The sequence below is a fragment of the Rutilus rutilus genome (assembly GCF_951802725.1).
Source record: "Rutilus rutilus genome assembly, chromosome: 4".
Taxonomy (NCBI): Eukaryota; Metazoa; Chordata; class Actinopteri; order Cypriniformes; family Leuciscidae; genus Rutilus; species Rutilus rutilus.
Window position 1 is genome coordinate 18,728,371 of NC_140212.1, and position 12,487 is coordinate 18,740,857.

Below are 12,487 nucleotides of genomic sequence, written 5' to 3' on the forward strand. Positions count from 1 at the left end.
CTTGTAATATTTTTTCATGGTTAGTTCTTAAAAAATTCAAGGCAAAAAAAAAATCGGTAAATCATAGAAAATATATTCCATATGATTTTGATAGGCAGAGTGGCTTCCTAAGTCTGTTTGCATTAACTTTGCTTTTCAGTTTATGGATAAATAAGGTTCATATTAAAGTCAATGTGTTGATGTTTATTGACTTACAAACACCAGTGTCTTGTATTATAAAGTTCACCAACAGGGGGCGTCGTGATTTGATTTCTTCATCATCATTATCATCATCATCTTCGTCATCCTTGTATATTAGTTTTTGTAGTAGGCTATATTAGTTCATAGCTATTTATTTTTGTGTAGACTATTTGTTGTCTTTGTGTTTGCATATGTTATTTTGAAGTCTGTTTAAAATAACTTGTTCCAGGCGTACCATAATCTTGGACTGAGTCAATTTGCGTGGATAAATTTTACTTGCAAATGAACAGTTTAGGCAGGTTTCAGGTGTAGAGTCTAAATGTGTCAAATAAAAGGTTAACATGTTAGGGATCAAGAAGGAAATGCTAGGGAAACAATCCTTTTAGATTGCTTGATTTCTTCATGAAGATGTATTTTCTGCCAGTGTTTGCTCATTCAAAGTTATTTGTAGGTTACATAAGTCGATTACAGCACTCAAACATATAAGTAGGCCTATACATTTTTACAACCCACATGGCCAAAAAAATTAAAAATATATACAAAAATTGCAAGGAAGAAACTACATAGGCTACATTGTCTTAAAAAAGTCTTAATATCTTATGTCAATTATGGAAAGGTGTAGATTTGTACTGGGGGGGGGGAGGGGGGATGGGGGTTGGGGGGCAAAGATACTCATTAATATTTTGCCTGTTTTCTCGGAAAGCTACAGATATAATATCAATAAAGCACAGACAAGGAAGTACCATTTCATTGCACATTCATAACATAACTTGTTAATGTTAAACCAAACTGCTGCTTGCTCTTATTTTAATATTATCATTAGACATCTGTGTATATGGGTGTAATAATCAATCTGCCATGAAATGCCTTGTTTTTTTTCTTTCTCTTCTCACCTTTAGAGGAAACTTGTGTCTCTCCTCTGACCTCTTCACGCGACCTCTGACCTTTGTGGAAGCTGTGAGTGACGTTTATCTTCTAATCTGCAAAAACTAACATCACCCAGAAGAGCCTTCACTACATGCATGTATATATGTGAATGTAATTAAAGTGCTTGATGAATGGCTTGATGAATTGTTTTCCTTGATCATCAAAAACGACCTGATACAATGATTTCATCATCTACGTTTATGACATGGCGGCATTTTTTTAAATTAAATGTAACCATAAAGTTTTAAAAATAAAGGATATCTAGTGCAACAGTCGGGCTCCAGAAGTAAAAACTGAATTATTATTAGTGATAATTTATAAACCTTTAAAGACAGCCTTGCTGTGAGCTACGAGGTTATTAATCGAAAGTATTTGCTTCTGTTGAAGCCGTTAGCCCGCATTATTTTAACTCAGTTTTAAAATAATCGTGTGAAACAGTGGTGGAAAAACTACATTTCCCATGATGCTGTGCAGATTATTTCACCAATCAGAGCGTTGAAACAAAACTTTACTCTTTAGCTCCGCCCACTCCCATGAAGCACAGTAAATACTTAAATATTTGAATGTTCATATATATATATGCATATTTTGCAATAAACTTAACATACATTTTTAAATTAGTTTTTTAATTCAATTATGCTGTTAGCAATGCTTCATGGGATTATAGTTCTTTCCATCACTAAAGCCATTTATTTATTATTTATTTATTTATTTATTTATTATTTTCACACACACACACACACACACACACACACACACACACACACACACACACACACACACACACACACACACACACACACATATATATATATACATATGTACACATTTTTGGGGGGTAAAATATTATGAGTACTGCAATATTCCATAAACACATTTTTTTTTTTTGATTTCATGGTGACTTTAAAGGGCATGTTGCTATTTGTTCAAAACACAGCCTAACTGACACACACACACTTAGAATAGTCTATTGGAGTGTACGCTATAATAGTTCTGGTTTCAGGTGTGGACGGGCATATAACCAAAACCGTTTTGAAGCCATTGCACGAATTTAGCCATTCATTTTTGATACATCATGACAAATCCACATGGTTGTTGTGTCGCTTTTACATTTATAGTCATGACCTTACCGCTCATCTTTGCTGCGTTGCAAACATTTCATGGGTGTTTTGTTATAGAAGGTGCTCAGAGCTCATAGCTTTTGTCTGTAGATACACCGTCCTTTAAGAAGCAGTGCTGGATACCAGTCTACATGTGGAACGCATTTCTTATCACCATCCAGTCCACTGCTAACTGCTCCCTGCTGCAGCAGAATAGTCATTTCTGCTTTGAAACGAATAACAATGCAACAATAAAGGCCTCAGTTTTCTGTGATAAGCGCTAACATAAAGAAATGATCTCGCTACGGCAAAGGCTCATTTAGTCAGCCGTATCTGTGCGATTAGCGGAAATGACAGGTAGTGAGGGGATATTTGAGGAGATTTTAAATGAGTTCAGTGGCGGAGAGTCCGCATCAGGTGGAACACTTCAAAGCTGCTGTGTGGGAGCTAAATAGTCATATTGGCAGAACTACAAAGGGACAGACTGATAAGACAAGTATTTTACCCTGTTGTAGCCTTCATATGTGTAGATGATGAAAATACTTTCTTAAAATATTAATAAATATTCAAAATTTGTCCTCATTATTTCTTATCTTGCTAATTTTTAAAAAAGAAGCGTGAAATATTTGTTGCATTCTTACATTTAGATCCATTGTTCAAAGTATAGTGGCCCAAAAATGTATTTTGACGCTTTAAAAAATGTCTTAATGTTTTCTTTAGGCCTATAGAAAAAAATAACAACCATGTAACGTTTAGACTATTTTGAAGAAGACTAGCAAAGAGGTAATCACTAACACACACACACACACACACACACACACACACACACACACACACACACACATATATATATATATATATTAAAATTTAAGAAATTCCAAGTTTAAGTAAGCAGAACTGGCAGATTTTTCTTTTGTACTCATGCATTTTAATTGCTCTTAACTTGAAATATGTGAGTAAGCTAACTTAAAATTATCATGTAATCTCAACTTCAACTAGTAGTTGAAACTAATTCAATAAATGCTAACTTGCTAACTGCTAACATAATGCTTTTGAAAGCATTAGCATTACATAGCAATTGCTGAATGAAAAAAGCAATATGGAACATTTAACATAAACCTGTTTTCAAACAAAGTTCATGCTCCACTCGTCACTAATGGTACCCCCCACCGGAGTTATATTAAAAAAATGTCCTGGCTCCTCCAAACTTTATAATGGGAGTGAATGGGTGTATGTCTTTGGAAGTCCATCAAAGCGCATACATTCATGATTAAAGTGCTCCACGCACAACGTAATGATGGCAATTGACGTCTTTTGCCGTTCAAACAAACAGGGCTGGGCAACTTGCGTTCGTCATTACGTTGTGCTTTTGGTGTAAATCGGTGCGTATGGCCATCTGCCGGAAGCTAGTTATTTTAGTTGATCAAGTTTTAAATATGGATATTTTTCTTACACGAACTTGACTTCCGAAGGCCTTTATTAACCCCCGGAGACACGTGGATCACTTTAATCATGAATAGATGCGCTTTGATGGACTTCCAAAGACATACACCCATTCACTCCCATTATAAAGCTTGGAAGAGCCAGGACATTTTTTAATATAACTATTATAACTATTTTTTTTTACTATTTCTTTATATGGCAGAAATCTGGTTCAAAGACCAGGAGCCTATACCATGATGTCAAGTTGACAAAACCAAACCAATTAAATCAGGCTTTGTTGGTACCATGACGTGGATCATCAACTTTCTCTGTCAACTGAGGCTTTGATATAGCTAAATATCTTGCTATATCAGTGCAAATGAAAGTTGTGAAGTTAGTTTATATAGGCCTAGTTGATAATATAGATATACAGAGACTTGGACATGTAAGCTCACATGTAGTCATTTTTAAAACCTTAGCCTATCTACCGATTTCTAATCATATTTATATTACATATTATCTGTAGCCTACATATTTATGTTCACTTACTAAATGTTTAATTGTTACACTAAAATCGCTCACGTGTAATGGATTAGGGGTATAATAATAATTACAAACAATATATAAATCATATAAAATAATCGCTAAAAGCCAGACGATTTTGTATTTAAAAATCTTTTAGTGACTTTTAATACGGAGCAGGTTAGACATGGAGTGAAAGTTAGCCTATATATATGGCGATGAACACAGCTAAAAGCTAAGCAAAAACCCAAGGTTGGCTCAAAGTCAAACTAACCTGAAACATACCTGGCTGTCTACCTAAAACTATTTCATGGTATAGGCCCCCGAAACTACTGTAACTGTTGTAGGCTATACTTTAAAATTTCAATGGTACCAGGCAGAAAAATATTTACCCAGTTATGCCAAACAAACTTCCGTATTCTGTAAAACAGGTTGCAGCGTTTCCGGTTCAGGTTTTTTTTGTACATGCTTCATTAAATTTCAAGCCAGGGCTGCCAACTTTTGAGTTCAGGAGTGAGAGGTATTGACACAAATTTCATGATTCGATTCATGAGCTTGGGATTCTATTTTCATCTTGATTCAATATCGAATAATTTATGGATATAGGCCTAGTATGTGTTCATTTTTCTCAAGGAAAAAAATCTCTCCCAACTAATATACTTATACAGGGAACCCTGTCAGCTGGTAGGCTACACTATTATTAAAGGTAACTTAACAAGCAACAAATTTGAATACAATTGCATATAAGGAAGTTTTTACGATCATAAAAAGTTATAATAATAACAACTGTTAATTGTATAAGAGTAAAATTATAATTAATATGTAATATAGTGCTTTTTTTTTACTCCTCTCTGGAGTAGGCCTACATTTTTCTCGCTATAGTTAATGGACATTGAATGGCTTTTCTGAGGTAAATGTAGCCTTACGTGGCATATTGTTAATCTGTTTTATACTTGGTTGAAAAACTGATTGAGCGATTACAAGAGACATGATACATTAAATGGTTCTTTAAACATCCCCTTTGATGTTAAATCATGATTATTTTGTACTGTAACTAGTAGTAGTAGAGGAAGAGATGATCATTCACGTGCACTACAACTTCGCTTGAAAATACGATGCGTCACGCCCGGTCACGCCACATTAGTGCGCCAAAACGGTATTTGTTGTTTGAATTTCGTAATAAAACTTTTTCGTATTAAAAATTTGAAAGCTGAGACTTTGTTTCATATAAAAAGTAACCTGCTCTGTCTTGTCTGTTCGCTCGTTGTCCGTGTCCTCTTTGATCAGCGAACCGCGATGTTTGTTTAATGTGGATAGTATGGCGTGAGAACAATGTCAAATGCCTGATGCTGAATTCGTTAGCGTTGGTAGCCCGCTATTTTAAGATGCTTTCAAAGGAGCTACCAATGAGCATAACCGATGTCCATCGCATATGCAGATTAATCTATATATATATATAAAAAATCTTCTCTCTAACATTTGTAAAAACGCCAACAAAAATAAATAACTAGATACGTTAGCTTACCATACAAGTTCGTAGATATCAAGCGGATTGGATGCGGTTTGTTCATGTGACGTTCGACATTAAGCCCATGGTATCTATAAACAAATGCTTCAAATTCTATATATATATTTTTTTTTTATCATTTTAGTGTTTACATGTGAAAAGTTCACTTGTTCATTTTTCTTTGAAATAAATGGCATTGCTTTGACACTTTATGTAACACCAGACACAAGTTTTGGGGCCACTGTAAGCTGAAACCATTACATTTTTTGCTAGGAGAAGAATGACATGGCACTTACCTTGCAAGGATTGAGGATGTTGTACACGCAACATATCATTTTTCAATAAACAATGCCCATCTCTCTGGTTATGTTTTTTTTATTTATTCAATGTGTTCTTGAAAAAACATTTCATTGCATAACTGACACTTCATTTATCATATTGAACTCATTGCAACCTTTTTATGGCAATATAAAAACATTTTCACTACGGTTCCCAAAGATCATTTGAGAGAAATGACAAAAAGCAGAATATACAGAAATATCAATTAGGTCAAATAATAAAATACATTTAACCTTTTATTTATTATTTTGACAGTGCTTATTGAAAATCTTATGTTAAGATTACAGTCACTGATTTAGCATTTGTTTGTTTTTTTCGGAATGAGTGGACTACCTATCTGTACACTCCCACCCAAACGAACGACAAGACAACCAAACAATAAGATGTGAAAAAGCAACTTTTAATTAAATCCATAGTAAAATGAAACTGCACCTCCAGTCAAAATCAATCAGAAGAACGTTATTAAAAGGCAGATTATAGTACAGAATGTTTTTTTTTTCTTCTCCTGGGTGATTTGATGAATGAGCACATAACATGGAACAACCTTTAAATGAGGGCGAACTGAGAGGTTCATTTCAACACACATCTACTGAACAATCATGAGCTCGGTACAAAGATCATATAGACATACTGTACGATCCTCCACATAAAAAAGTAACATATACAACATTTGAAATTTTCATTTTTAAAAAATACATTATGATACCGGACACTGAGTTAAGTTAACCAAGTTAAAAGAAGGGCTGGGTGAAAACAAAAAAAAACAAAACAAATGCAGCAAAATAGAGTTAAGGCGAAAACAGATGAGCACGGAGACGGGAGGAAAAAAAAAAGAAAAGAAAAGAAATGTGGGTCAGTGCGCTTTGCGTTTCCTTTTTTTTGTCTTCTTGTCTTTCTTCTTGCCAGCGCATTTCACACAGAACCACGACTGGTCCTCCGGAGGGGCGGCTAAAATACCCACACATGGCCTGAAGGAGAGAGAAAGAGATCGATGAGTCTCACTTACAAGTTGTTTGTCATGATACTGATCTATATCATTCAAGTTTACGTGCCAATTTCATATATTGGTACATAAATTCAAAATGGGGATTCAAAAAAGCATGCATTTTACATATAAAACTACTTGATCATTCTCAGCATCAAAATATCTGCTTTCATCATGAAAGAGACACAATTTGTTCTCTCTATGTGTGTGTATTTTTGATCTGTAAGCGAAACGCATCAAAAAGATGATTCCCAAAAAGCTTTACAGTAATGCCAGGCAATCTAGGCTCTTTTTTTTTGATTGGCACTTCCTCTGATTTACTTTGTGTTGAAGTGTATGTGGCTCTTGAAATGGCATGAAAGAGAATTAGTGTAAAATAAAACAACTCTGTAACTTTATTTAATCAAAACATACTGCATTTTGAGCTTAAAAAAAAGTGTCTTGTGCACCACACAAGATGAATAAAGACAATTGTATGACTTCTCCTGAAGTCAAGATGAAATCGAAACGGAGACAACTTCCTTATAGATAAAACGTCCCATCTACAGTTCTTTCTGTAGAACACAATCAGGTTTACTTGGAATTTATGTCACATTCTAGAAATAAATAAATAAAATCATTGTTTGGTGAGTGTGTAATGTAAGAGAAGCTGGAAAGAGCTTTTACCAGTGATACCAGTCGTCACACTCGTCACATCCGATCATGGGACTGCCGTCATCAGGTTTATTACATCCTGGACAAATCCAGATCTGATTACCCCATTCATCTCGAATCTGTGATGAACAAACACAAGAATCAATATACTAAATCAAACGAATTTGGAAGTGTTACATCTGGCAAGGGTCAAAAAGGAAAGTAAAAACAAGTGTTATATGTATGTCAAATCCTCTATCATTTCGAGTTTAAGGTCAGAATAAACCGTTCTTTTAAATTAAATGTAAGCAATATGTGTTAGATATGCATTATGTTTTCAATGCATTAATTCTCAATTATGAAATGTATGTTTGAATAAATCTAATTAAATCAAATAATGCCTACAAATAATTAACGACAACAATTTGTAATTCCGTGCATACAATTCAAAATGTGTTTCTTGGTCAAAGCAAAGGTCAAACTGATGAAGGAAGTCACACATGATATTTATATAAAACGAATAACTTCTTGTACCTTTAGCTTAGTTATAAAATGGAAAGTTTCATCTTTAAATTCTGAGTGGAAGAGCCACACAAAACCTGATACACATCTTTAGAACTGTATTGCCGTATTGTATAATTGCATGACAACTGTAAGAAACATAAAAGTAGAATTATTTATTGTGTTATTATTTATTAAGATATAAACATAAATATAAACAAATATTAATATAATTTTTTATGAATAAAAATGATATAAATATGATTAATTTTTAAAATGAATACAATACAGTCATTCATTCTCGTGTGTATATTTGAGACTCACCACGTATGCACTGACGGTCTCTGTGACGACGCTGCACCCCCGTGCCTTGGCCTGGCTGGGTGGCGTCTGAATGGGGGCGGCTGGGGGCGCAGGGGGCAGGACGGGAGGAGGGCGGGGTGGAGGTGCTACAGGTGCCGGGGCAGGTGGGGGAGGAGCTGGAGGGGAACGCATCCGAGCTCCTGGACCCGACCTGGCCACTGGGGTCCGTGGTGGAGGAGGGATGGGTTCCGACTCTGGGACCACTTTACTGATCACACTGGAGAAGAAAGAGAGAAGGAGAAAGGGTTACATACCGTATCATCTCATTTATTTACATGAATTGATCGTTTATTCTACTACTGTTTGTTAAATATAATTAATAATGATATGTCGCTTATGTGTATATATATATACATACACACACACACCAATATATTCCAAGATCCTTAATAATTATTATCTGGCAATAGAGAAGAACTTAATGCAGTTTGTGTCACATGCAGTTAATCTTTTAAATGCTACCAGACATCCTGATTAAACCCTGCTGTTGCCGAGTAACAGGTTGATTGACAGGCTCGGAGAGAGTGGACAGCGGCGCTTGCTGTGGTATTGACCCTGAGAAGGGCGTGTCAAACGGTCAGCTCCGATTACACACACAGGCACTCATTATTTATGCTTCATCTGACTGACACACACACACACACACACACACACACAACACAACCATGCACACAGCTCCCTCTCGGGGCAAAGATGGTGTGGGGTATGCCCTGTCCAGGATGTGACCTCAAAACCTTTCAGAGGCCAAAGTTGACCCGTGTCCATGTTTTCACGTGCATCATAGGAGCTTCAGTTGAGATCTCGGAAAAATTTACACTTTATTTTGTTATTGCTGATACAAATCAGTACTCTTTTATCTCTTACTTTCATCACTAATATACAGAGCATCCCACAAGTCTTTCAACCTAAACTAAAAGTTAAACATAAACAACACCTAAAGCTTTGTGCTTATGTAAATGAAATAAAACACAAGGACGGACATAAAAACACATTTTCCTCTTGAAAGGACTGCTGATTGTGTTTTTCCACACAGCAGACTACAGGTGCACGAACACAGGCAACATCAGAGGCGCGACGCACTGAGAATAAAGGCCATGCTGTACAAACAGACACGCGCTCAGACGTAAACACTAATGCTTCCTGTCCTGCATGCAGGTGGAACTGAAGAAGTGAGAAAGAAATTCAAAAGCACAGTCAAAACACTGTGTAGACACTATACTTTCTGAGTCGAACTCGCACTGGCCGTTAAAGCGACATCAGTCACGTGTAGACGTTCAGGAATCAGTAATCGCCTTACCTGTAGTATGGCGCTGTGTGTGTGTGTGAGGGGGTTAAGTGGTGTGAACACTAGCGCTATTGATAGGAGTGTGCAGGAGGGGGCCATGATGTGGGTGTGTGTGTGTGTGTGTTTGCCCCCCTCAAAGACCTCATGGGCCGTCTGGGACTGGTCACAAGACCCAAAGCCTGAAACTCACACCTGTACACAGACTCAGAGACTCTGACCACACAGAGAGCTGCCTGATAGTCTCAACTCTTCATGTGTGTGTGAGTATGTGTGTGTGTGTGTGTGGGGGGTACTTACATCTTGTCTTGTCCAGCGCCCACTCTGAGGGTCAGTCGGGGAATGACAGGAGACGGTGGGACAGCGGGAGAAATATCAGCCTGAACAGAGACAGAAATCATTTGAAATATATAGCAATTCCCATTTTATTTTTTCCCAAATTTTATGATTTAGGATCAAAAACGGAATCTAATCAAATAAATGTATAAAACATTGCAAATGTAATCCTCTAAAAGGCAATTTATTTGAAAAAGTATATATATATATTATAAATGTTAATTCTGATTTATTGCCCTGCCCTCTTTTAGCTTCCTTTAATGCTGTTGTCTATCCAATAGGAATTCACAAATGTTATACTAATTACCGATAATCTCACGATAACCGATATATTCAATGTAATAAATCTATTCCACTTTGCCTGTATTTCGAAACAATCGCATTAATTATAAATATATTAATGTATATAATCTATTTTTCTTTAATACTGAATTTTAAAATAATAATATTTTATAATATAAAATTCAAAACAATGGCCTTTAGGCCTGTTTACACCAAGGACAATAACTATAAAGATAACCATAAAGATATAGCTCTCAATATTAAAAAATAGCCGAGTTCACACCACAGCTATAACGATAACGGCACAAAGAAACGATATCGTTGGAATCACTTTCAGAACGATTTTATCCAGCTGATGAACGATAAAAACATTGACAGCCAATCAGAATCCATCCTGCTGTAACGAGCGACAGACAAGCACATGCTTGGAATAAACAGAACGATATCGTCCGCTGGTGTGGATGCTAATATAGTTATCTTTACAGTTAGCGTTCTTGGTGTGAACGGTCCTTCATGATTATATATAACGGTTTATAATTGTCAGTTTTCAAGCCAGTTTGTGCAGCTAAATGCAGTCGTCACTCCTCTTTTGAGTGCCTTCTAACCGTTCTTACAGGATCGTTTACACAATAGGCAACTGCATTCTAAAATAGAGTGTGTATAGAACCAAACAACTACTTCAAGATCAGTTCTACATGCACAAAACATGGTGTCTCAGGTTACGACAGACAAAAATTGGCGGATATTAATATCACTTTTGTCTAAACACCCACCAAACAGGTTAAACTGTTGGAATACATGTTTTATGCACAGCTGCAAGACGACAGAACGGTACTAAGGTTATCAACCAGTGGTTTGGGGTAGTGGGATGGACAGCGTATTCCTCATACACGCGGAACGAATACTTAAAACTGAGGTTATCTTTCCCAAACTACAAATCAGCTACTAATAGGGACAAGACCACATGGCCTCACCTCAGACGCTCGCACTTAACACGGCAACACGGACAACATAGTGTCCTGCTAATCCAGTTTAGCTAGCACCAGGGTCAGTCCTCCTGAAAAGCCCTTTATGTACACACACCTCTGATGCTGGCAGGAGTGTGTCCTGTCCGGGGCCATGGAGGGGTATTGGAGAGGGGTACAAACAGTCCCCAGTACAGAGATAAAAACAGCAGAATGGGATGATGCACAGAACAGAGCGCATGAGAGATGGAGGAGATGATAGCATAGGGACGGATAACGCGGCGTTGGCTGAGGAGACCGGTGTAGAGTGTGTCTCGGGGGTTTTTCCCGAGGCTTAACGGGAGTGAGGTGCTCTTTGTGTGTTTGTGTTGGGGAGAACCCCTGCCGCTGTATCGCTTTTGTCCGCCCAGATCCCCCATAATGCCGCTGCACTAATTGTTTAACACAGAAACACGTCTTTTCTCTCTTTAATGTTTTTGTTTTTATTGTTGCTCCGCGCATTCATTACAAAACCTTTGTGGATTTGGAGACTCCTCCCTGTGTCTCGCTCTCTCTGTCTGTCTACCACCCCATCCTCTCGCTTTCTCTCGGTTTTTCACTTCCTTTCTTCTATGGAAAGAGGGGAACGTAAGTATCAGCAGAATTGAGAGGATGGCTGGCAGGTTGCATCATTTGGAGAGAATAGGAGCGTGAGAGGCTGTGTTAGCCGCTGCATTAGCATATATGCATGAACAAACCTGGCGAGCGACGCCAAAAAAAACAAAAAAAGCTCTGGAGGTATGCCTGCACGAGCAATTCTCGTTCTCAGATTCGCTTTCAGATCCGATCGTCCCAAATGGACGGCTTTTATGAAGCTTTATGACCATGACTATCGCAAGTCTCTTCTAGCAATACGTGCTTGGGAAAGAACCGCCAACCCCGATTGCTCCTATATGCGGGTTACACTATACTGGGGATATACAAGGGCTGCAACTCTAAACTGCCATAAAAGATTTATCAGCAGTTTGTACTTCAGTTGATTAGAGGAGCTCTTGAGTTAACGCTGGACTTGGCACAATGAACTTTAGACTCCCGTGTTAATCTATGGAAAACTCCTCTGAGAGAATCGGGCAAAACAAACTTGTTTCACCTTGTACCAGCGTT

At 37.2% G+C, this 12,487-nt stretch overlaps 1 protein-coding gene across 1 annotated transcript in view; it reads right to left on the reverse strand.

The window, feature by feature from the left end:
* Positions 1 to 6,376: 6,376 nt before the first annotated feature.
* taf3 (TAF3 RNA polymerase II, TATA box binding protein (TBP)-associated facto) overlaps positions 6,377 to 12,487 on the reverse strand; it is a 48,221-nt gene continuing 42,110 nt past the window's right edge. The window contains exons 4-7 of the mRNA XM_084406566.1: positions 10,062 to 10,141; positions 8,441 to 8,696; positions 7,649 to 7,755; positions 6,377 to 6,965 (exon numbers count right to left, since the gene is read on the reverse strand). Of these exons, the coding sequence (XP_084262692.1) occupies positions 6,851 to 6,965; positions 7,649 to 7,755; positions 8,441 to 8,696; positions 10,062 to 10,141 (558 nt within the window). The 3' untranslated portion in view covers positions 6,377 to 6,850. The remainder of the gene's footprint in view (positions 6,966 to 7,648; positions 7,756 to 8,440; positions 8,697 to 10,061; positions 10,142 to 12,487) is intronic.